Genomic DNA, 22,619 nt, shown 5'->3' with positions numbered 1-22,619 from the left:
AAGTTCGGCCAGGCGAAGAAGTGTGGATGTGTGAGGTTGGGAGTTAGATCGAATGTCTAGGTAGTTTTTGAGGGCAAGAAGCCTCTTGTGGTGTGGGATCACCGTATATAGGCTCTTGATGTCAAGCGAAGTTTAGCAGGACCAGGAGGGAAGGAGAAAGAATTGATTAGTGTCATGGATGTGAGAGGGGAGGGAAGCCACTTGGGGGGCAAGGACACGGTCAAGATATTTGAGATGAGTTCCGTGGGGTAGTTACAGGCGGAGTTTGTGGATTTTAGGAAGGAAGTAAATTGTGGGGGTGCTTGGGGTGCGAACAATGAAGTTAGAGGCGTGGGGAGACGGCAGTTGGAGATGAGGTCATGGATAGTGGAGGACACCATCTGTTGGTAGCTAGGTGTGGGGTTGGAGGGCAGAGGGCCATAGAAGGAGGTGTCTTTTATTTTGTATGACTATACATGATCTTTCTGCTTTCCTGTATGTATGATTGAAATCTACCTGAAGTTGACGGGGTTTTGCACTGATATAGTTTAAGAATGTGTAAATGAAATGCTACTGAAACAGTCGTTTTGAATTTTGAATCACGCTTCTTTTCATGTTTGACATCACTACACTTTGACATCAATTGGTTGAATCTACAGTTAATATTGATTTGAGTACCTATGTGTATATATACAGTTATATAAGGGTAAGATCCAGGAATCAAAGTCTCTGAAATCTTTAACCATCAAACGGTCTATAGCAGGTACAGAATGCAAAAAGTGGACAGTGTATGATCAAAAATAATACCAATTTATTGGCGTTGAATGTTACACACTTTTCCCATATTAAAGTTACGAGGAAATTCGATAAGCTGAAACGTTCTGTACAGCTCACGGTTAGCAAATAGAGTTGCAATGAATGCGTATAAAAATCAAAATTAAGAGAGTGGAAATGCTAAAATCCAGTCTACATAACCTCTGATGTAATAATTACTCAAAGGGGTACTCATCTAAGCTGTTCATCAAACTAAGAATACATTAATTATATGAAGGTCACATTGCCGCTTGGGAAGGTTAACACGCTACAAATGTGAGTTAACGGTCTGTGGTGAGGTGACTTGGAATTTCCAGGCGAGAAAGGTGATTAAGGTATTCTCAGTCTGGTGATTAGCTACGTTAAGTACTCCTTGTTGAGTAATTATCACATCAGAGGATCAGCTAGCTAGGAAATACATGTAGCTTGCATTTTAGTTGTGCTACAAATTTCCCTGCTTCGTTCTGTTCTTTTCATGTCTATCCTATCATAAAGAAGAACGAATACTGGAAATATAGATACTTTCTTTTTCTTTTTTACCATCAAACTTATACCAACTCAGTGTATATGTTTTACGTTCCTTTTGTTTTATATTCTTCGTAATATTTGCAGCATTTATAATTATGTGCAGGTGCATATATATATATTTATATACGTATGGAGAGAGAATGAGTTGGGACAGAATGGTGATAACATTAGACAAATAAACAATAAATATTTTGTAAGCATTCAGTTTATTAAAATTTACTATAAGCAATTTTTAAAATATATTCCTAATTAATGTTAGGAATATATTTGAAATAGTTTTCTTCCTCTTTAGCAGAAGAAGTAAAAGTTGATTTAGATGAAGTGATAAAAAAATATTATCTTACTTTCCGCTGAATCTCTTCTTCAAATATGAGACTTTTTACGATAAAACTTCTGTCCCACACAAATGAAAGCCTCATATTCTCTAATTTGTTGTTCTGCGCTGTAATATAGATTTTAGAACAAACAGTCAGTCGATATTTAAATGTTCTTTTACTAAATCCAAATATTTAATATTATCAACGTCACTAATATGATATCTTATATTCCTACACATCATTTTGTTTTATTGTTCACTAGCAGTATAACCCGACGTTGTCTGGGTGTGACTTATTACGCCATCTATGATAAGTCTTGCTAGGTGAAAATCAACTAAAAAAGAAAGCCTTACTATGAAAAAACCCTTATGATGTAAATATGTTCATAATTCAAAAGACGAAGTAAATAGGGAAAGTCTGAAGGCTGTTTTGCGTAACATTATTAAGCGTACGTAAATTTCATCCGTCTAATTGGCTATATAAATGCTTGTGCAAAACAACTTTTTACGCTGCCTTGATTATACATAGCAGGGTACTTCCTTTTCGCAGGAGCTAGGACGGCAATTTGTGATGAAGCAATTGCTGGCGATCTGTTGCTACACAGTTCTGCCAGAATTCTATCAGATTGGGCAGTAGATGATGATGCACCGTTTTGCATTATGTTCAAAGTAACTTCTGGAATGTGGTGAATTGCTGCTGTCTTTTTAAACTGGTTGCTTTCTTTCCTCAGCAAGCTGTCTTGTTTGGAGACATAATCTATGTACATATTAAACAGAACAACAAAAGTTATAACAACAGTTTTCACATTTCGGAGATTTTTCAGATTAACACTCGCACGATTACGTAACCGTAACCGTAAGACTAACCCTCATCGTAACCCTAAAACTGTAACCCTGACCCAAAAACCGTAACCCTAACACCCTAGTGAAAATCGTGCGGGTGTTAATCTGAATAATAATAATAATGACCTCTGCAGATCAAACTCCCAACTCACAACTAAGGGTTTTTATATAGAATAGATCCGCACCCGGTGGAAAAATTGAAAAAAATATAGATGAAGTGCACCGTATATTGAACAAATATGAAGGAAAAAATGCGCGCTGCGAAAGGGGTGGGTGGGGAGAGGGCTCGGAAAATTCACACAACCCGAGCACTAAATCTCAACGTCCGGTCACGGGAGTGAAACAAAAATCATGTAATACTTCTAATGCAATGTATATTGAACAAATATGAAGGAAAAAATGTGCGCTGACAAACGGGGGTGGGGGCTCGGAAAATTCACACGGTCAGCCTTACACAACCCGAGCAGTGAATCTCAACGTCCGGTCACAGGAGTGAAACAAAAATCATGTAATACTTCTAATGCAATGTATATTGAACAAATATGAAGAGTTTTCTTTTATTCTTTTACTTGTTTTAGTCATTTGACTGCGATCATGCTGGAGCACCGCCTTCAGTCGATAAAATCGACCGCAGGACTTATTAAGCCTAGTACTTATTCTATTTGTTTCTTTTTGCCGAATCGCTAAGTTACGGGGGCGTAAACACACCAGCATCGGTTGTCAAGCGATGGTGGGGGAACAAACACACACACACAAATATACGACGGATTCCTTTCAGTTTCCGTCTACGAAATCCACTCACAAGGCTTTGGTCGACCCGAGGCTATAGTAGAAGACACTTGCCCAAGGTGCTTCGCAGTGGGACTGAACCCGGAACTATGTGGCTGGTAAGCTACTTACAACGCAGCCACTCCTGCGCCATTATAGAAATGTTTTTCATACAATTCTCTTTTAGGGTTAGGCACACGTGCGCAAAAGGGAACAGTTTGACCGTTGGAATCATGGTCAAATGAATGTTTTCGACAGAAAATTCCTTTTGTTTTGCGAACAAAAGGAATTTTTGCGACGAAGGCATTCATTTGACCATGATTCCAACGGTGTGCCCAACCCTAAAAGAGAATCATTTGAACAGCGACAACCAGTAAAACGTGTGATTGCACACACGATATGACTTTGAAGAAGGCCAGATCGCTGGATGGATTTGTGTGGCGGTGCGGAAATTGTAGGGAAAGCATTTCTATAAGGACGAAGACTTTTATGGAAAAGTCAAAGTTGTCATTGCATAAATTTTTTCTCATCGTCTTTCTCGAACATATCCCCCCCCCTTTCGCAGCGCGCATTTTTTCCTTCATATTTGTTCAATATACGGTGCACTTCAGCTACTACAGTATTTTTTTTTTCAATTTTTCCACCGGGTGCGGATCTATATAAAAACCCAATTAAGTCTCAAGTGTATATATATATGGGCAACACACACACATACACACTAAATATAAAAATGTTAGTAAGTACAGAACTTCAGCATTATATATTAAAATGGGCAACATACACACACACTAAATAAAAAAAAATGACAGGTATTTGTATGTATGTATGTGTGTATTAATGTGTATTCTGTGTCTATATATGGTAGTAATTAAATGCGTTTAAAGAAAGATATTTAAAAAATTCAGTTTGTAAGGAATAAATGTTTGACTGTCGATCGTATTTGGAAGAGAATGACAGATATTTGTATGTCTGAGTGTGTGAGTTCAAATTCCGCCAAAGTTGACTTTGCCTTTCATCCTTTCGGGGTGTAAAAAATAAGTACCAGTTGAACACAGGGATCAATATAATCGACTATTCTGCACCTGCCCGAAGCCGCCGATTTGCAGTGTGTCTGTTTATTTGACACTCACTCCCCTTCGTTTTTTTGTCTTTTTTCTTGGATCATTCGTAAACGTTCATAAGAGAAAGTAGCAATTGAAACGATGTGTAAGAGGAATAGAAATAGTTAATTTTAGAGGGGCAAAGTAATTTTGTATGTAGTTTTTAGTATCTGTCATCACAGTATCGAAATGTGATTGTTTCAGTTTTGATAGTTTTCTTTTTCTCCTTCCTTTCTTTTTGTATTTGTTGTTGGAGTTTTCGTAAAGGTTCATGAGAGGAAGTAGGAGTTGAAAGGATTTGTATTAGAAAGAGGAAATTAGATTTTATTAGGGAGAAAATGTTTACTTCTGTAGTTTTACGGATGTTATTCATTATTAGGAATTTTGGGAATGAAAAAATGACGCAGTGACCTAACTTATTGTATTTAGAATATTAATTGCGATTGTTTAATAGAAGAAAATTGGAATTGTGTAAATGTATGAATTTTAAACATACACACACACACAGAAAATTTGCCTTTTATAGTATAGATATAGATACCATTTCACAAAACAATGAGCTTGCAGAATCGTTAATGTACCGGGCAGGACGCTTAGTAGTATTTCTGCCAGATTTGTGTGCTGAGTTCATATTATTCTGAAGTTGACTTTGCTTGTCATTCTTTGCGGGTTAATGAAATAAGTACCAGTTAAACATTGGAAACAAAATTTATCCTTGTACCAGAAAATGACAAGATTATGAAAAGTTATGTAAAGAATATCTATGTGGGTTATGAAATCTACTAGAAATGAATGCGTAATCACCATCTTATATCACTCTACTGTCTTAAAAATAGAAGGGCAAATCAGATAAAGTAGTCTTAAATGACATTATAGATGTCTTGAAAAAAAACAGGATATTCATAATTAAAATATCTTGATCATTGTTTTGCACAGTTAAGTTTAACATGTTGATGAATAATGGTAGTTACTGTAGTAGCAGCAACAGTAGCAACAGCAGCAGCAGTAGTAGTAGTAGTAGTGAATATATTTGAAGTTTCGTACTTAGATTTAAAGTAATTATACAGAGTGGTCATAAAGTCACGCACCATCCCACAGTATGTGAAACTGCTAACATTCTCTTTCTTATCTCTTTTCACAACTACCGATATTATTCACAAACCAGTCTTCATTGGATAGAGGCAGATAATCAACAAGGCGGATGCAAGGTAATGGTGCGGCGTGGGATTTGGCATAATTTTGGGTATTTGGGTATTGGACCATTTTATTTTGGGGGCTCTGTGATAGGTGATTCGTATCTGAATATGCTTGGCAACAAGAAGATGCCTCACGTGTATTCACTTGGAAGGCAAAATCCTATCTGGTCGCAGCAGGATGGGGCTCTGCTTCATTAGGCACGAGATGGTTCGGGCATCGCGGGCCAATTGAATGGGCATCACGGTCACCAGATTTAACTCCTATAACTTTTTTCTGCTGTGGCTACATTAAATCCCTTGTGTATTCTGAAAAGATTCGTGACAAAGGACATCTTCCTCAAACAATTGTTGAAGCGAGTAAACAAGTCAACGACAAGGAAGACCTATTTGAGGGGGTTCCTCGCAGTTTCAAATTCTGTATGAACACTTGTTTAGAGCTAAATGGACAGCACTTTGAACATTTGTAATGGATTATCTACTTCATGGCTAATAAAGCATACTTGATATCGCCCATGGTGCGTGACTTTGTGTGGCCACCCTGTATACAATAACCCAGTGTGACAAACTTATTCCAGATATTTCAGCCCTCAATATTTATTATAGAAAGGGATTTCAATTCTCTATTTCTGTTAGATCCCACAATCGTTAAATTTTGTTCTTTAGGGTTGATCAAAAAACTAATAATGTTCATGAGGGAATTTAATCATTACATTCATCGTTGTTAGTCATGATTTTTTTAAAGACATGGACATGTCTTCTTCATTGAATGTTAACTTTAATTTTTGGTTATAAGTAACATAAGATAAAATAATGGTATTAATGTTTGGAATATAAATAACAGGAGCTAAAAAGACCCTTGCAATATTAAAGAGGGAAAGTAAATTTATTTTATATTTTGACTCTAAAAAACTCAGCTTTAACATTTTTTTTTTTATTAAATGATATTAAACATAATAAGAACCAATTTGAAATTTATAGTATTGAAAATGTATAGTGTCTAATACGATAATATGTTGAAAATCGTAGCAGTTAATGTGTGAGGTATCAATGCTTCAAGTTAATCATTGATCAAAGTAAATTTTAGTGGAGTATCGTGGTAACTAGGCACTTATACACAACATTGTAACAGAGACAGTAGCCCTCAAGAGGCAATTACTTGATATTTTAATGCTGTATGTCCTTCTCTATCAGGTTACATTGGTGCTCTATTTCTCACCAAGATCGTGACAGATTGCTATATTATCAGTCCTATTACATTGGAGAACGAGGTGTTTTGTCGTCTGATGTAGGAAATATATTTCCTAGTAATTTTAAGGGCACTAATTTCAAAACTGAGATCCATTTTGCTGTATCCCGAAAGTTTTCATCAAATGGATAATGTCCTTCCTAAACCGATAATGTGCTGGTCCATTGGTATTTGCGGTTAAAGCTAGGGCATCATCTTTGTAGATGGTGAAGTATACAGTCATTTTCATAGCATTTTTTTGATGGCCTGATAACTGAAGAGCTGCCGGCGTGGGTTTCCGCCCTGACATCCGAAACTCGGAGTTTTATCAAGGCTACCGAATAATTGTCACATATTATATTTACAGATAAATTCCTCTGTTTACATAATATCGAGGTCTCTTTCATCCTTTCGTTGTCTTACCATTTCCATCAATATATATATATATATATATATATATATATATATATATATATATATATATATATATATATATATATACATATAAATATAATACAAAATGGGACAAGAACGCAAAACATCCAGATAGATGATACAAAGAAAACAAGGGTCATTCGGAGAGTTCTTTCCTCAGTCGAGTTCCAGATTATCTTTGCAATTTCGGCTGGTTATACTCGATATTGCTCCAATCTGGCCAGCCCCAAAGAAAAACTAAGCTAAGAGCATTAGATTCCTAGGAAGAAAGCAGTGAATGGATATGAAGACAAGGACGGTAAAAAACGGAATGTTACACAAATACAAATAACAAGACATAACAACAGATGTCTTTCGACTAATGACGAATTAAATTAAGCTGGCTTGTGTGGAAATAAAGCCTTATGGCAGGAATACAAAATTTCGCAGGCACAGGGAGGAATATATATATGTTGCACGGACGGCGGCCGAACTAAGAAAGAAAGGTCAGTCTTGGCCGAACACCAGTCACGTGGGGTGAGAAGAGAGAGAGGTAGAGGCAGAGGGACAGAAGAATTAAGGAGGGGTGAGTAAAAATGACAGGGACACAGTGAAGTGAAAAGAGGAGGGAAGTGAGCATGAAGAGAAGGCAAGGATATGTGAGAGAGGGAACGAAAGAATGAAGAGTGGAATGAACAAAGTAAGCATGAAAGGGCTGATAGAAAGAAAGAAAGAATAGAGACGTACAAGTTTTAGATAAATGTAAACTTACATATAAGAGACGAAAGTGTACGTACGCCACTATATATATATATATATATATATATATATATATATATATATATATATATATATATATATATATATATATATATATATATAGATAGATATATACATACACACACACACACACACATAATACAAAATAGGACAAGAACGCAAAATATCCAGACAGTTAGGTGATACAAATAAGGGGACAATAAAACTTCCAGATAGACGATACAAAGAAAGTAAGGACGGGTTATTCGGAGTTTTCTTTTCTCAGTCGAGTTCCAGATTACCTTTGCAATTTCGGCTGGTTATACTCGAGATTACTCCAATATGGCCAGCCCCAAGGAAAAACTAAGCTTAGAGCATTAGATTCCTTGGAAGAAAGCAGCGAATGTACAAGTGTGTGTCTATGTATGTATGCATATATATATATGTGTGTGTATATATATATATATATATATATGTATATATATATATATATATATATATATATGTATTGTGTGTGTGTGTGTGTGTGTGTGTGTGTGTGTGTGTGTGTGTGTATGTATATGTATCTATGCATATGTTTATAAAAAAAAAGATGGCTTCTTTTCATATTTTCATTTCTGAAAATGTCGAGGATATAGCGGCCTACAAGGTCAGCTACTTCTGCTTCATCATAGCTGTCCTTTGCTACATCAAATAACTCATCCTCATTCTTTTTTTACCCAATAGGAATTATCATGAAGAAGTAATGACTTCCTTGCATTCTTAATTATATCTATATCAGAGTTTGTTATGATAAAATATTCTTCATTAAATTTAAGTGCCTTTTGAAATGAACTTCTGGAGATCGAGTGAACACCAAGATGATAGCTCATCTCCATTGCTATTCGTATTGACTATGACACCGCTCACTATGATACGATGAAAAGTTAAAATTGCTTACTATTTGGAAAAAGGAAATGGTGAGATAAATAAATCTCCTTTTCATGGATGATATAAAGGTTTATGCCAAAAATGAGAAACACCTTGAAAGTCTTGTACATACAAATCGCATTTTCTCAAATGACACATGTACGGAATTAGCAATAGAAAAGTGCACTATATTGAAAATGAAACAAAGAAGGGTTGAAAGAATCCAGGGAAGTGAAATGCCAAACGGGAAAACATTGAGAGAGTTTGAGAAAAGACAGTGGTATAAGTACTAGGGAACACTGGAAGTAGATGGCACAAAAATGTAGAAATGAAACAAATTACCAGAAGAGAGTACACAAGGAAACAAACATAGACACACACAGACACATATGCTTACACACACACACACACACACACACACACACACACACACATATATATATATATATATAAGAGATTTCTTTCAACAACTTCCATGTACCAAATCTACTACAAGAACTTAGTCAGCCCAAGGCTACAGTAGAAGACACTTTCCCAAGGTGCCATGAAGTAGGACTGAACCTGGAACCATGTGGTTGAGAAGCAGGCTTCTTACCATACACCCAAGCCTGCACTGATTATATGTTGAAAATCTTAGCAGCTAATTAATTCATAATTATTTCATATAAATTCCTGCATCATCATTATTTAGCATCCATGATCCATGCTGGCATGGGTTGGATGTTTGACAGAAGCTGGCAAGTCAGAGCCCTGCACCAATCTCAAGTGTATCCTTTGGCATGGGTTCTAGAGGTGGATATCCTTCCTGGTGCCCTTCCTAAAGCCGAACACTTTATAGAGTTACAGGGTGCCTTTTATGAGGCACCAGTAACAGCAATAACTGCTTTGGCATGGTTTTTATGGGTGGGTGCTGTTACTAATACCAACAGCTTTATGGAATGAAATGGGTGCTGTTTTGTGGTGCCAGCACCGGTGAAGTCTGCTTTGACATGGATTTTACGGCAGGATACCCTTCTAAAGCCAGCCACTTTATAAATTGGATCAAAGCACTGGTGTGGTCACCAACATGCAAGATAAACTCCTTTGAAGAGAGGGTAATACTTTATTATTTATTATCTGTTTACAGTAATGTAGACATAGAGAATTTGTGAGTTAAATTTATTTATCACAAAGTATAATACTAATGACAACCTGTTGTTCACTGACATTCCAGAAACGTCTCCAGAGACTCTATTGATACAACGACCTGATCTCTTATTGAGGAAGCACAATTATGCTTCAACATGTCCAGGATTAACCTCCCACAACTTGCAGGAAAATATAAAAATAACAACATTAGTCATTAACTAATATTATTATTCTTTCCCTATATATTTAATCCTAAATTAGTTTTTTAATGTTTCATTCTAAACACAACTCACTCAACGTTTTGGTTAGTGTAATAATTAATCTAATTAGTAATAACTAATTTAAATTATAATCATATGTAATGAAAGTCAAACTGATTGGAAAATATCAAAAAACTGAAAATATAATTTTAAAAATATTTCTTACCTTTGAACACAGCTTTGAAAATTGCTATATCAAAGTCTTCAGCTGAATCTGTATCATAAACACTTATCAAGTTTGGTCGTTTTAGGGACTCCAACACATAGTCAACCATGTTATCTATCACATTTTTTTCACATTCCTTTCCAAATTCTTTAGTAATTTTCTCTCTGATATCAGCTTTCAGTTTCCTTATAATTGATGTAGAAAGAAAAGTTATTTCAGAAAATAATACATAAAACTTTTAATAATGACCAAAAGAAAGTCAGATACAAAGAATAACATAAGGTCTCTACTGATGTCACAAACAAGATATGTTAACGAGACTGCTACTCTGATGCCCTAATGAGAAATAATGTTAACCAGGCTACACTTTTAGTGACACAGATAACAAATAGTGTTGGCTGAGGGATCTCATGCTTCATGGAACAGAGTTTAATTAAAGTAGGAAGGGTACCATCCATAATCTTTACAGGACATCTATGGTTGATGAAGGAAAGACATGAATAAACCACAACTCATGGTCTACTGCAAATCAAGTTTTCAATCTTGTAAATAGTTAACCTGGAAGTGATAATGTGGAAGACATAACAAGAAACGGGGTTGTGTCTAGAGATGTTATCCACAGTACCTTTGTCATATATAGTGGTAGGCCTCTTTTGGAGAACTACTTCCATATCTGTTCACTAGCAAACAGACACTATACAATGAAAGTATTGTAAATCACAGCATCAAGTTATCCTCACACCAATGACCTGGTCTGAATGCTTGCAATGTTATGGATTCTGTTAAAGGTGGTGAAGGACTAAGTGGTCTTGTTGAACCCCCACCAGGTACTTCAGTGTTTAATGATGAAATGAATTAAGTTTGGTTAAATCTATGCTAGATTAATTCATACTAAACATTTCTATCAATAAATTTCAGTGTTATTTCATAAGAGTTAGTTGTGATATTTATTATTTGATCTGATACCTTAAACTGGATGGAAAAAGAAACAGATGAATCCAAACAGCTCCAAGCATATCCTCAACTGGATCCACTATCCTTCCTCAGTAAATATGGAGCCTTGGGTCAACATAAGAAATCAATATTATGATTATTAGCAGTGCTATGTCATACTGCCAAACTTTGTGTCTTTAGTTAAAGAAATCTGATAAGTTCCAATCAAAGGTATGAATATCTACAAAGCTATGAATACCAGCTCTAAAATCAAACTATCAACTTTAGTAATAGGTGAGTTGTATGCCAATGAAGGAGTAATTTAACTTGTCGATGTGTCTGTTAAAAATATGACCTAAGTCTCTCCCCAATCATACCCTTTCAGCTTAAATATAGACAGGCACAGTGGAATAGTAAAGTCTTATTATAAATAACTTAAACACAGGAAAATAAAGGCTAAAAAACTTATGTTGATAGACCTGTTTTATCGGGATTAAAAGGTGCTAAACAACATATCTAATAACAACAGAAACGGAAATGACAACAAATACAATAATAAAACAATCATATTATCAAATAAATAACAGACCCATCATCTTCGTCTACATATTCAAATTTCGTTTGGTTAGCAAATGCCATAAAGTCTGCTGCTCGACCACATCCCTGATAATAAAAAGGAAAATTTTAAAGAACTAATTAAAACTTAATCTGCAAATAAGAAGTAATCTAAGAATGAACAAATATTTTGAAAATTCCTTTAAAATACACATGCAATCCAATAAAGATGTCTCCCTATTGTGGAGACAAGGGCAAAGTAGATTGAGTCAATTGTTGTTCTTGTATGCGACTAAATAGAATTGTTCTGGAACCAATTTCTTATGGCTGACTTGTGACCATACAAAATATAGCTATCTACATAGAAACATAACAAACTTCAATAATGGGTTTGAACTCATAACCCCTGGATGTTAACCATTTTACCATCTTTTCTCTCTCTCTCTCTTTCCTTCTGTCCACCTATCCATCGTTTTCTCTCTTTATTCATTTCAATCAAAGAAGCAAAAGTCTCCACTTAACATCAAATGTCAATCCAAATATGCTTTTGTAAACTCCTCCTGTGTTGCTCTTACCTTCGTTGCAATCTATAAAGTATCATGAGTTTGTGGCTGTTTCACTTGTTGCTATTGTTGTTGTGTAGCTATAGTATGGATGTTGTTAGTGAAATGACAGGATCTGATCTGTAGATATACCATATTCTTCCCATCTAAGGACTGTAATGTAGAATCAGACATGCAAAGCTTTTTAATATGGGTGGCAATGTATCAGTTTGGATAGGTTGCATTTCTTCCATTGTTTTATTTCTGGGTTCCAGCAGAGTTTAATAGTCACCTTACTTTTTGTGTGACAATCACAGTGCTTTAAGATATTCTGTAAGATATTGAGAACTATAACTGTAGCATCAAATATGTCCTTGCATTTTAAGACAATAAGGTGCAATTTGATGAAGATTTAGCTGCTATTTCTTACAGCCTCAGGTAATTATTAATTTGGTTATGATAAAGAATATTTAAATCTGTTTGGGATTTTAATAAGATATATTACTTTTATCGTATACAAATATGTTAACCCAAAGCTTATTATTCATGCAATAGGTATGATTATAGTCACAGTTGTAAACTTCTTAATCTTAGCTGATCATAGTGTGTTGCTGCTGCTAATGTCCATTGCTTTAGTGTTTTGGCAGCCCTTTGGTCTGCTGTTAGTTTTGCTACCACCTGCTTACTTCTGAGTGCTGCCTGTACAGTCTGTTGTCTGTCCATGGTGGCTAAAATGCTCTTTGTTGATTGTTGAAATTGATAGTTATGTAATTAGGGGTCTAGTCAGAACTGGTGTGATGCAAGTTGGATCTTTGTGCTGGTCAAATATGGGGCCATTCACACTCTATAGTTTTTTCAGCTAAAATCTTGCCTTCTTTTAGGATGTGTTGTAAATGTAGTGAAGGTATTGTTGATAATATTTAGTAGGAAGAACAAGTCCTCTGTCTTATTCAAAACAGAATGTATTGGAGTTCTCTGATTATCTCATGTCTTTCAACATGTTGGAGCCACAGTGTCTGTGACAGCATTTTCTATTAAGTTGTTAATATCAAGAATATTTCTCTTCTTGGTTCAATTTAGAGACAAATATTTTAAAAGAATATTGGTTATAAAATACTTCTGATTAAATACATATGAAACCATTCACCCAATAGAAATTGTCATAGGATTTAAGCAGTTGACCAGAAAACCAGCAGCCATGCAGATCATTAAATAAACTATTTATATAAAATTCTACACCAGCAAAATACTCATGTAGTCCTTCGATTTAGTCTTCCTAAGCACAAGTTTCTTCAGATACATAAAAGATATGAACTTCCAGTAACCCTTTTCATAGAATAGTCTGTTTACTGACCTTTACTATTACAACTGGGATCTTGTATGATATTGAATCCAAAACTGACTTCAGAGTTTCATGTCCACCTCCAACCATTACTACAACAGCTGGAATTTTGACATTTTCTTGCTCTAAAATTGCGAGAGAAAATATATGATATTTAAGATACAAAATATATTTGATTAACTTATAAAATATACCTGACTAAGATGCAACAAACACCTAATTAAAGTATGGAAAATATACCAGATTTAATTTAAAATCTATACCTTTTAAAGTATGAAGAATAATTTGATCAAGCTGTAAAGTCATCGGGGAAAGATACCGACCATGCCCAAGTAACTAAACGTGGACTGTCTCATTGTTATAAAACAAAGAACTGTGAGACATAGGCAATTCACTGTGAACTTAGTTCTAATATTGAACATTGGATCTCTTGTAATAGTAATAGATGTGCATCGGGTATATACTTTCTTCCCCACTGCTTTGTTATATTAAATATCCAATACAAGGATATAAAAAAAAGCATACCTGATTAAGGTACAAAACATACCTGATTAAGGTAAAAAAAATTGTATAAGTTCTAAAATAAAACTGATTCAAATATAAAATATAACTGCACTTAAGCCTAGAATATATTTGACTTTTGTATAAAACACGACTTGTCTGGAGTATAAAGTTTAGCATAAGTTAAGTGCTTTGTGTTTTTAGAAACATGCATCAATATCATCATCATCATCTTCATCAACTACAAAAACATCATCATCATCATCATCATTTAACATCTTCCCTCCATATTGGCATGGGCTGGTTGGTTTGAGATGGTAAGCCAGAAGACCATGCCAAGCTCAACTATTTCTTTTAACATGGTTACAGCTGGAGCTCTTCTTAACACCAACCACTTTACAGAGTTTACTGGGTGCTTTGTATGTAGCACCAACATCATTGGGGTGACCAAGTAACTTGCGAATGAAGACCTCTTAACTGAAGGAGAAATTAGTATTGAAGGATGTGACTTTGTGCCAGTTGATGAGAAGTTAGAGTGCGATTAAGGGGACAGAAACAGGTATGTTGCAGTAGAGAAGATACATTGCTGCCCCAGGTGGAAACAGAGAGAAGAAGAGAAAGAGAAGAGGGTGATGAAGATGTGTTGGGGCATTCCCTCAAAGAGAAAGGTGTGCATATGGTAAGTAGTACAGAGGATTGGATAAGGTTAGTGAGTTGTAAAGTTCATGAGAGTGTGAAAGGTGAGATGGAGGGGAGCGGATTGCAGTGAGAAGTGAACATGGGTGGAGGGAGGGGCATAAAGCAATATGTTTTTGGAGCGAGATTCATCGGAGACATGGATTGTATGCAGGAGTACAGACACAGGCAATATGACTTTAGGGCCTCAATTTTACTTAGATGGACATGACTTCTGAAGCCCAAATCATCAATCATCTCAGTTCTTTGTCAGCTCATCTGTAAAGCACAAAATGTGAGGGTAATTTTTCCTCACTTTGTCCCAGGACTTCCTAGGTATTTCTTGTTATCAGGTTCTGTCCACCTTGATATGTATATATTTTTGCAAAGACATACACATGTTAATTAACATTAATTTCCTTAGGAATTAGTTTCATTTGTTTTATATATTACATAATCAACAACTACCTCATCTCTTATAAAATATTACTACACAAAGCTAATACTCTTTCACTAATACAAAGTATATATATTTCGTTTTTTGTATGTTTTTTGCAAGATACTTTATGTGAATTCATGTGTTGAAGCATATTTTATTGTGTCTGGAAAGATTCATTCTCTTTTAGTGTCTTGTTAATTTTACACATTCACCGGTCCAATTTCCATTCATTTATTTATTTAGTTTTACTTAAATTTTCATTGTGTCTTGCAATCTTTTCAATAGTCATTGACTCTCCGATTATTGAAAAGGCACAACAAAAATTTTAGCATAAATAAATAAATGAGTGGAAATCGGACTGGTGAGTGAGTTAAATTAATAAGGTGTTAAAAGAGAATGACTCTCCCCAGACACAATAAAATATATATAGTTAAATGTTAAATCCATCTGCCAAATATTACAGACACAATAGACATACATAACTGTAATAAATATAGAAATGTACAGATATGTTAAAACAGAAAAGACAGAAATGCTTAATACTCAGGTGATACCATTCTTCACTGCTTTTTAACTTCCACACACAGGTGTTAGTAACACAGATGTTTTATATAACTTCTACATAACCTCTATAATCTTGTTTATTTATAAGAACAGCCTAATGCTCATAACAAAGAAACATTCTCCCACCACTCGCTCTTGCTAGTCCTAAACTGCGTACAGCTAAATCCTTAAGGACACCACAAATGCTAGGCCTCTCAAGTACCGACGATCTCACATGGCAATTTCAAATCTATAATATATCAAACAAGTGTCTCAAAGTGTTGTCTTACTTTTAAGAATCAGATCATACTTCAGCTCTGCAAAGTTCTTCATTGTAAGACCCTCAATTAATATGGTCCCCACAACAGGAAAGAGGCTGCACTTAAACATCAGGAATAATCTATATTGCACGAAAATGAACACCAGTCAGCTGATTGGTCAAGACTCATTTTACAATACCCTCCAATTTCTATCTGCAAAAGCTCTGTCCCCTGACTCTTATACATTTGCTGATAATATAATGGTCATTATTACTCTCATTCACAAGTCTATGTGTTCCCACTCATTTCCCAAACTAACCACTTTTCCAAATACTTCCTCCTCAAGATGCTAATCCTTCAAAATTATATTCATACCCATTACTCTTGTAACACTTATTCAAACTGGCTATAACTTGTAGCTGATCAACCTGAACATTAGTCACATCTATCTAAGCAATCAACAAATGTCATGAATTAATTGCTTCATCTTTATAGAAAGTATATAAACTACAACGAATATATATTTATCATATATTTGAGAAGTTAGTGTGTTTCTATCATTTACATCTCTTTCTTTTATATATAACTATTGCCTGATCTCTGCTGCCAACACAATGCTCCCATTTACTGTTCTGATTCTTCCTTCAGCTCATTAAAAGCTTTTCTACTTTCATCATTTCCTTTCCTTTTCTTTCTCATTCTTTCTTTTCCTCTGCCAATCTAATATTATCAATACTTCTTTCACTTCTCTCTTACCTTTACTTTATCTCTCTTTTTCTAAAAGCTAAATAGCAAAGTAACAATTTAGCTTAAGACTCGATTAATGTAGAGATTCTGCTGAATACGTTGCTATGTGCATCAACCTCTAATACTGATATATCAGGTGATTGAAATTTATTTAACGAACTGAAATTAGGCAAATTTTAAATTATGGTCATTTATCAAATGTAGTCTTTCTTTTATGATTAATTTACTAATTGGGCTTCTATCATTAATAATGAGTGGCCATGAAAATGCACCAAAAACTCGTTATCAGTAGAATATTCTAGACGTAATTATTTTCATTGAGTACTGAGAAAAGTTAATGAATTGAAAATGACTAGAGTGGAAATTTGTAAAGTTCCACCTCTGTAATATTAATTTGTTGAAATACTTCCCTAGTTAGTGACAAATGAAATAGTACCAAGTGTGCCTGATTGGTGTCTGATTTGTGGTACTAACTTTCAATGAGAAGGAATTGGAAGCCAAATTATTAGAATGTCTATTGTTTTATAAAACTGCATGAAGGAAACGGTACAAAAGTTATTTGACCAGTAAAGCTTCCAGAAACAAAAATATAATATTGACATATTAATAGCAGAAATCAATGACTTTAGACACACTGCAGACCAAAGGGCAGTGATTTTTGCTAGTTTTGACAAGGTTCAATTGCAAGAATCTGGAACTGGCTTCCTGGAATTTAATGGCAGATCTTTAAAGACATTCTTGTTTCAGTCTATTGCTTGCCAAAGTATGTCAGTATATTAGCAAAAAGAATTTGTTCCATGGATCCTAACTTACTCAGGAGTGACCCACGCATTATGGCTTCAGGAACATCCTCTACAGAACATGTAGAATCAGATGGACAGCATCAGCTGAGGGAAATGGTACATAGCCACTAACTCATTTATACTTCTGAATGACACCATCTTAGACAGTCCATTTGACATTACCTACCTCAACCTGTTCAGACACTATAGAAATATAATATTGTTATTGTCTACATCTACTTGTTTTGTCACTATGTTCTGTCTGGATCCACTTCTTTGACTTATCAGCATGAGTGGCCCTACAAGACTAATAGATTGCACTCAGAGTTACTGGACCACACAAGACCTCCACTACAGCATACACTTATTATCAACATAATGCTATAGCAATTGCAGCTGGGTTTCTTTTATCTGTTGTTGCTTCCATACCCTGCATGGGAGCTATACAGCAAATTCTATTTTCAAACTCTTCTTATACTTGATGCACTTGTGTGCCATATTACCATGAATTTCAAAATCTGATAAGTCCTTTAGAGATATCAAATGATTGCCATGGATTAATGTTTAATGAAAAACAAGTGAATTCTAGAGGCTCTGAGTAAATCAATGAAGGATAATATGACAATATATCTAAAAAAAAGGCAGAGTAGCTGTGTTGTTACCATGTGGCTTCCATCAGACCCAACCAGTGATCCCAAAAGGAAGAAGAATCAATGGAATCTATGCTTGCCGTAATTTGGTATCACTTTAAAACAAAATTAAAATCTTTAAACTGTTTAGAAACATGAGAGCTAATCTTTTGGGAGATCAACTGTCTCATCTAAATGAGAAACTGTAATAAAAATAAAACAAAACAGTCAATCCAAAATTTAAAAAGGAAAATTATAGTTATCTGAAAAAGAAGAAAAAACAGGTGGGAAACACTATAAGATTAAAAAAGATTTCTAACTGGAGGGAATAAGAACAGGGAAATGAAGAGAAGTAGCAAATAGATGAATGACTAAATTAGCGACATTAAGAGAAGGGACAAGAGGGGAAAGTTAGGGAGAAAAATGACAATGAGAGTATTTATAGAAAAGAGAAAAGGAAGCCATGTCACAATGATAAAAGTGGGGTTGAAGTTTAGCTACCAAAACAGGGCCAATAATGTCAGAAACAATGCTTTAAAGTCGATCAAGGAGAGGAAGAATAGCAACTGGGACATCAGCCCAAATGTGACAATAGCATCCTACACTAAGTTAAACACAATATGTACAAAAATGAAGAAAGCATTTGGAGAAAACATAATGATAAGAACAATGAAGAGAACGAAACTTCATAGAGAAAATCCAGACATGTTCCAAACTCATTGTGACCTCATTAGCAAAGCCGTGACACCACTGAACCGATCAACACTGGAAGAAAAATATCATTGAGTAAATGTGGATTGGATGCCATTGAAAATAGAATTGTTTAGGTCTTAAATATCAACAACAATTCAACTAAAACCTATAAAAGAAATTGTCATAGGATTTAAGCAGTTGACCAGAAAACCAGCAGCCATGCAGATCATTAAATAAACTATTTATATAAAATTCTACACCAGCAAAATACTCATGTAGTCCTTCGATTTAGTCTTCCTAAGCACAAGTTTCTTCAGATACATAAAAGATATGAACTTCCAGTATGAACTTCCAGTATGAACTTCCAGTATGAACTTCCAGTATGAACTTCCAGTATGAACTTCCAGTATGAACTTCTATATTAAAGGGAGACATTTGATATGATGTATGTGTCAATTTAACAAGGAATTCTCAATAATATTTCATCTCTGCTCTGTATGATATGTTTAGATTTCTCAGTAATAACAACTTACTCGGGATTTTCTCTTGTGAAATAGAATATTCTAACTCTTTTCTGAATTTAATTATTTCTTCAAAAGTGTCTTTGGTACCATCATCAACAAGGATAAAATGTGAATGATTAGGATCCAAGGCATACTTTCCCTTGTTAGAACCAACTGGTACGGAATATTCTGCAGGCCATGATCCCTAGAAATCAAATCAATATTTTAATTGTTATACATATAAAAACCATTGTCACATAAAAATATTTGTTTTGTTTCTTCTGATACAGAAAAATATACAGCTGAAAGAGATGGGGGGAGTAACAAAGAGCGGGGAAAAGTGGGAAAAAGAGAAAGACAGAGATAGCTTTGGAAATAGGGAAAGCATCAGAATATGGATTGTGTTGTACTGAATGTGTTTGTTAGGGAGATTTTAATGTTTACAGACATTAAAAAAAGAACACCAATGAATTGCTCTACAGATGCATAATGACACTGTATACACTCACATGCACATAAACAACAAACGTAGACATGCGAATACTGAAGCATAAAACAACAACAAACAAAATAACATGCACCAGCTAAAACCGAGGAGGGAGATGAAGCAATTGAAGAAATAACAAAAGCAGAAGAACTAAACATCACTTAGTCAATAAATATGGACCAGCATAAATTCTCCCCAGGCTACAGAAAAAAAAAACAGCTCTATGAAAGGAATCAGTTTACACTTGAAAAATGAAATTGCAAGTGAAGAGGGAAGTGCTGTCCTTGAGTATTGAAAGGTGGGCGAAAGTTGCGAAAATGGCAGGAGTGGATGGTACCTCTCTCAGTGTAGACCTGTAAGTCGGAGTGGGCACTTGCTCTTGGTGTTCAGGGAAATTGAGGACAGTGCGGTTTCTAGATTATGCTAATAGGTTCTCCTGTATCAGGAGGGCACCCGCAAACATCTAAAAAACAAAATGAAGAAAGAGTACACAACTGGAAAAGGAAACCGTTGCATGGGCAATACCTCAGAGAAATCGAAGGGAAAGACAAGATCAACACTTACAGATAGTTAGGAAAAAGTGATCTGAAAGGATGCACTGAGACATTGGCATGTAGCACCCAGGAAAACTCTGAGAACTGATTACACCAAATTCCAAATAGATAAGAACGGTGAACCACCTCTTTTTAGGATGTGTGCAAGCGAAACCGAAACAATTTCACATATCGTGAGTGAGTGTAGCAAGCTGTCTCAAAAGCACTACAAAAGGAAGCACGACAACGTGACTAAGTTTGTGTACTGGAGGTTATGGGAAAAGTGCGACCTGAACAGAACACGGAAATGGTACGAATATGAACCAGAAGAAGTCACCGAAAACAAGGTGCAAAAGTTATTGTGAGATTTTACAATCCAGTGCGACTCCCCAATCGAGGTTCGGAGACCAGATATTGTTGTGGTAGATAAAGGGAAAAAGGAAACCAAGATCATAGATATTGCAATACCTTAAGATTCATGCATAAGTGACAAAAAACTAGAAAAGATTGAAAAGTACAAACTCCTAAAAGATAAAATTGCATGAATGAGGAGAGGGTCTGTCATTCCAATAGTTTTAAGGGCACTCGGAGCACTAACAACCAAGTTCGAAAAATATTTCAAAGAAATCGGAATTTAGATGAGAGCAGAGCAAGGCCAAAAAACTGATCTGATGGGGACAGGTAGGATTTTGAGATTGGTACTTGTATGTTGAATGTTTCCCACGATAATTAACAACCAAGTATCTTATAATGTGCAGAAAGAGATTTTGTGGGACCTCTGACAGCAGGCTGCTGTCTGCTCTCGTAGAATCTACCAGAACAAACGAGACTTAACGTTCTGAGAAGTAAAGCAATGATAATAATAATCCGAATAACAGAGAGTTCCGCATTCAAATACAGAGAACTCCGCGCTGAATAACAGAGAGCTCTGCGCTGAATAACAACATGGAAGTGATACACTGGGCTCTCTATGCAAAACAAATCTAATCTAACAAAGTCGGTGCAATGGGAAAAATGAATTTATGGAAGACTGGACGGAAGTGGCCTTTTAACGAACGTAACCAAAAGAAACGAAATTTTACTGCCATAGAAAGCACAGTTTCCCCCCATGAACTATGTCTCAGTGAAACATGCGCGAAAGATTCATGCAACATCAACATCGGAAACTCTACAAACTATAGAATGGAACAAAACAGCGAGTATGTAAATTACGCATACACTCGAATGCCAATAAAATCATGTATACATATTAAGGATCTTTTTGGTTTGATGGGCAACATTTTTCATTTATGTTTTACGTAGTGTTTTTGGTACCGAAACACTTTCAAACTTCGAATACTTGTATATTTTATGTTATAGAACAGATAAAAAAATTTGTATTCGAAGTTATTTCATGTAAAAAAATTGTCGTATTTCGGTAATTTCAACCAATCACTGACGTCTATTGAGGTGAAAACAATTACGCCGTGGAATGTAAACAACGGTGTCTGGGGATCTTTTCCCCTTGAGTAAAATTAGTGCCATTGTTTGTCAACAAAAACTATCCGTTGTCAACAACAACTATCAGCGGTATATATTTCGTTTGTCACTGTTATTTATGACATCGTTCGTGCGTTTGTACTGGTTGTAGCTTTAGGGTTTTAGGGTTAGGGTTCGGGTTTTAGAGTTAGGGTTAGCTTTAGGATTACGGTTAGGGTTATGATTATTTTTGCCATAACCTTAACCCTAACCCTAAATCCCTATAACTCATAACCCAAACCCTAACCCTAACCCTAACCCTAACCCTAACCCCAACCCTAATCCTAAAACCCTAACCCTAACTCTAAAACCCGAAACCTAACCCTAAAACCTAAACCCTTACTAGGGAATAATGATATAATTAAACAGGGAATAACACTCTTAACACCGGTAAAAATTATTGTTTATAAAAATAGCAGTAACTGTATTCAGCTGAATAGACGTCAGTGATTGGTTGAAATTACAGAAATACGACAACTTTAACATGAAATAACTTATTAAGAAGTAATTTTTGTTAAGAAGGCTAATAGAAA

The 22,619-nt window shown here is 35.2% G+C and overlaps 1 protein-coding gene across 8 annotated transcripts in view; it reads right to left on the bottom strand.

Moving 5' to 3' along the window:
* The window catches only part of LOC106871768 (uncharacterized), a 1,221,261-nt gene that overhangs the window by 927,115 nt on the left and 271,527 nt on the right, over positions 1-22,619 (bottom strand). For all 8 annotated transcript variants that reach the window (XR_016244689.1, XR_016244690.1, XM_089364843.1 and 5 more), the window contains exons 16-20: positions 19,579-19,753; positions 13,789-13,901; positions 11,927-12,000; positions 10,405-10,589; positions 1,665-1,762 (exon numbers count right to left, since the gene is read on the bottom strand). Coding sequence is in view for 6 of the 8 variants with exons in the window: in XM_089364843.1 (XP_089220969.1) it covers positions 1,665-1,762; positions 10,405-10,589; positions 11,927-12,000; positions 13,789-13,901; positions 19,579-19,753 (645 nt within the window). In the remaining 2 variants the exon portion in view is untranslated. The remainder of the gene's footprint in view (positions 1-1,664; positions 1,763-10,404; positions 10,590-11,926; positions 12,001-13,788; positions 13,902-19,578; positions 19,754-22,619) is intronic.

Source organism: Octopus bimaculoides, chromosome 16, assembly GCF_046866305.1.
Source record: "Octopus bimaculoides isolate indiv1 chromosome 16, ASM4686630v1, whole genome shotgun sequence".
Classification (NCBI taxonomy): domain Eukaryota; kingdom Metazoa; phylum Mollusca; class Cephalopoda; order Octopoda; family Octopodidae; genus Octopus; species Octopus bimaculoides.
Note: the sequence above shows the minus strand (reverse complement) of the source record. Positions and strands in the feature narration are given on the sequence as shown.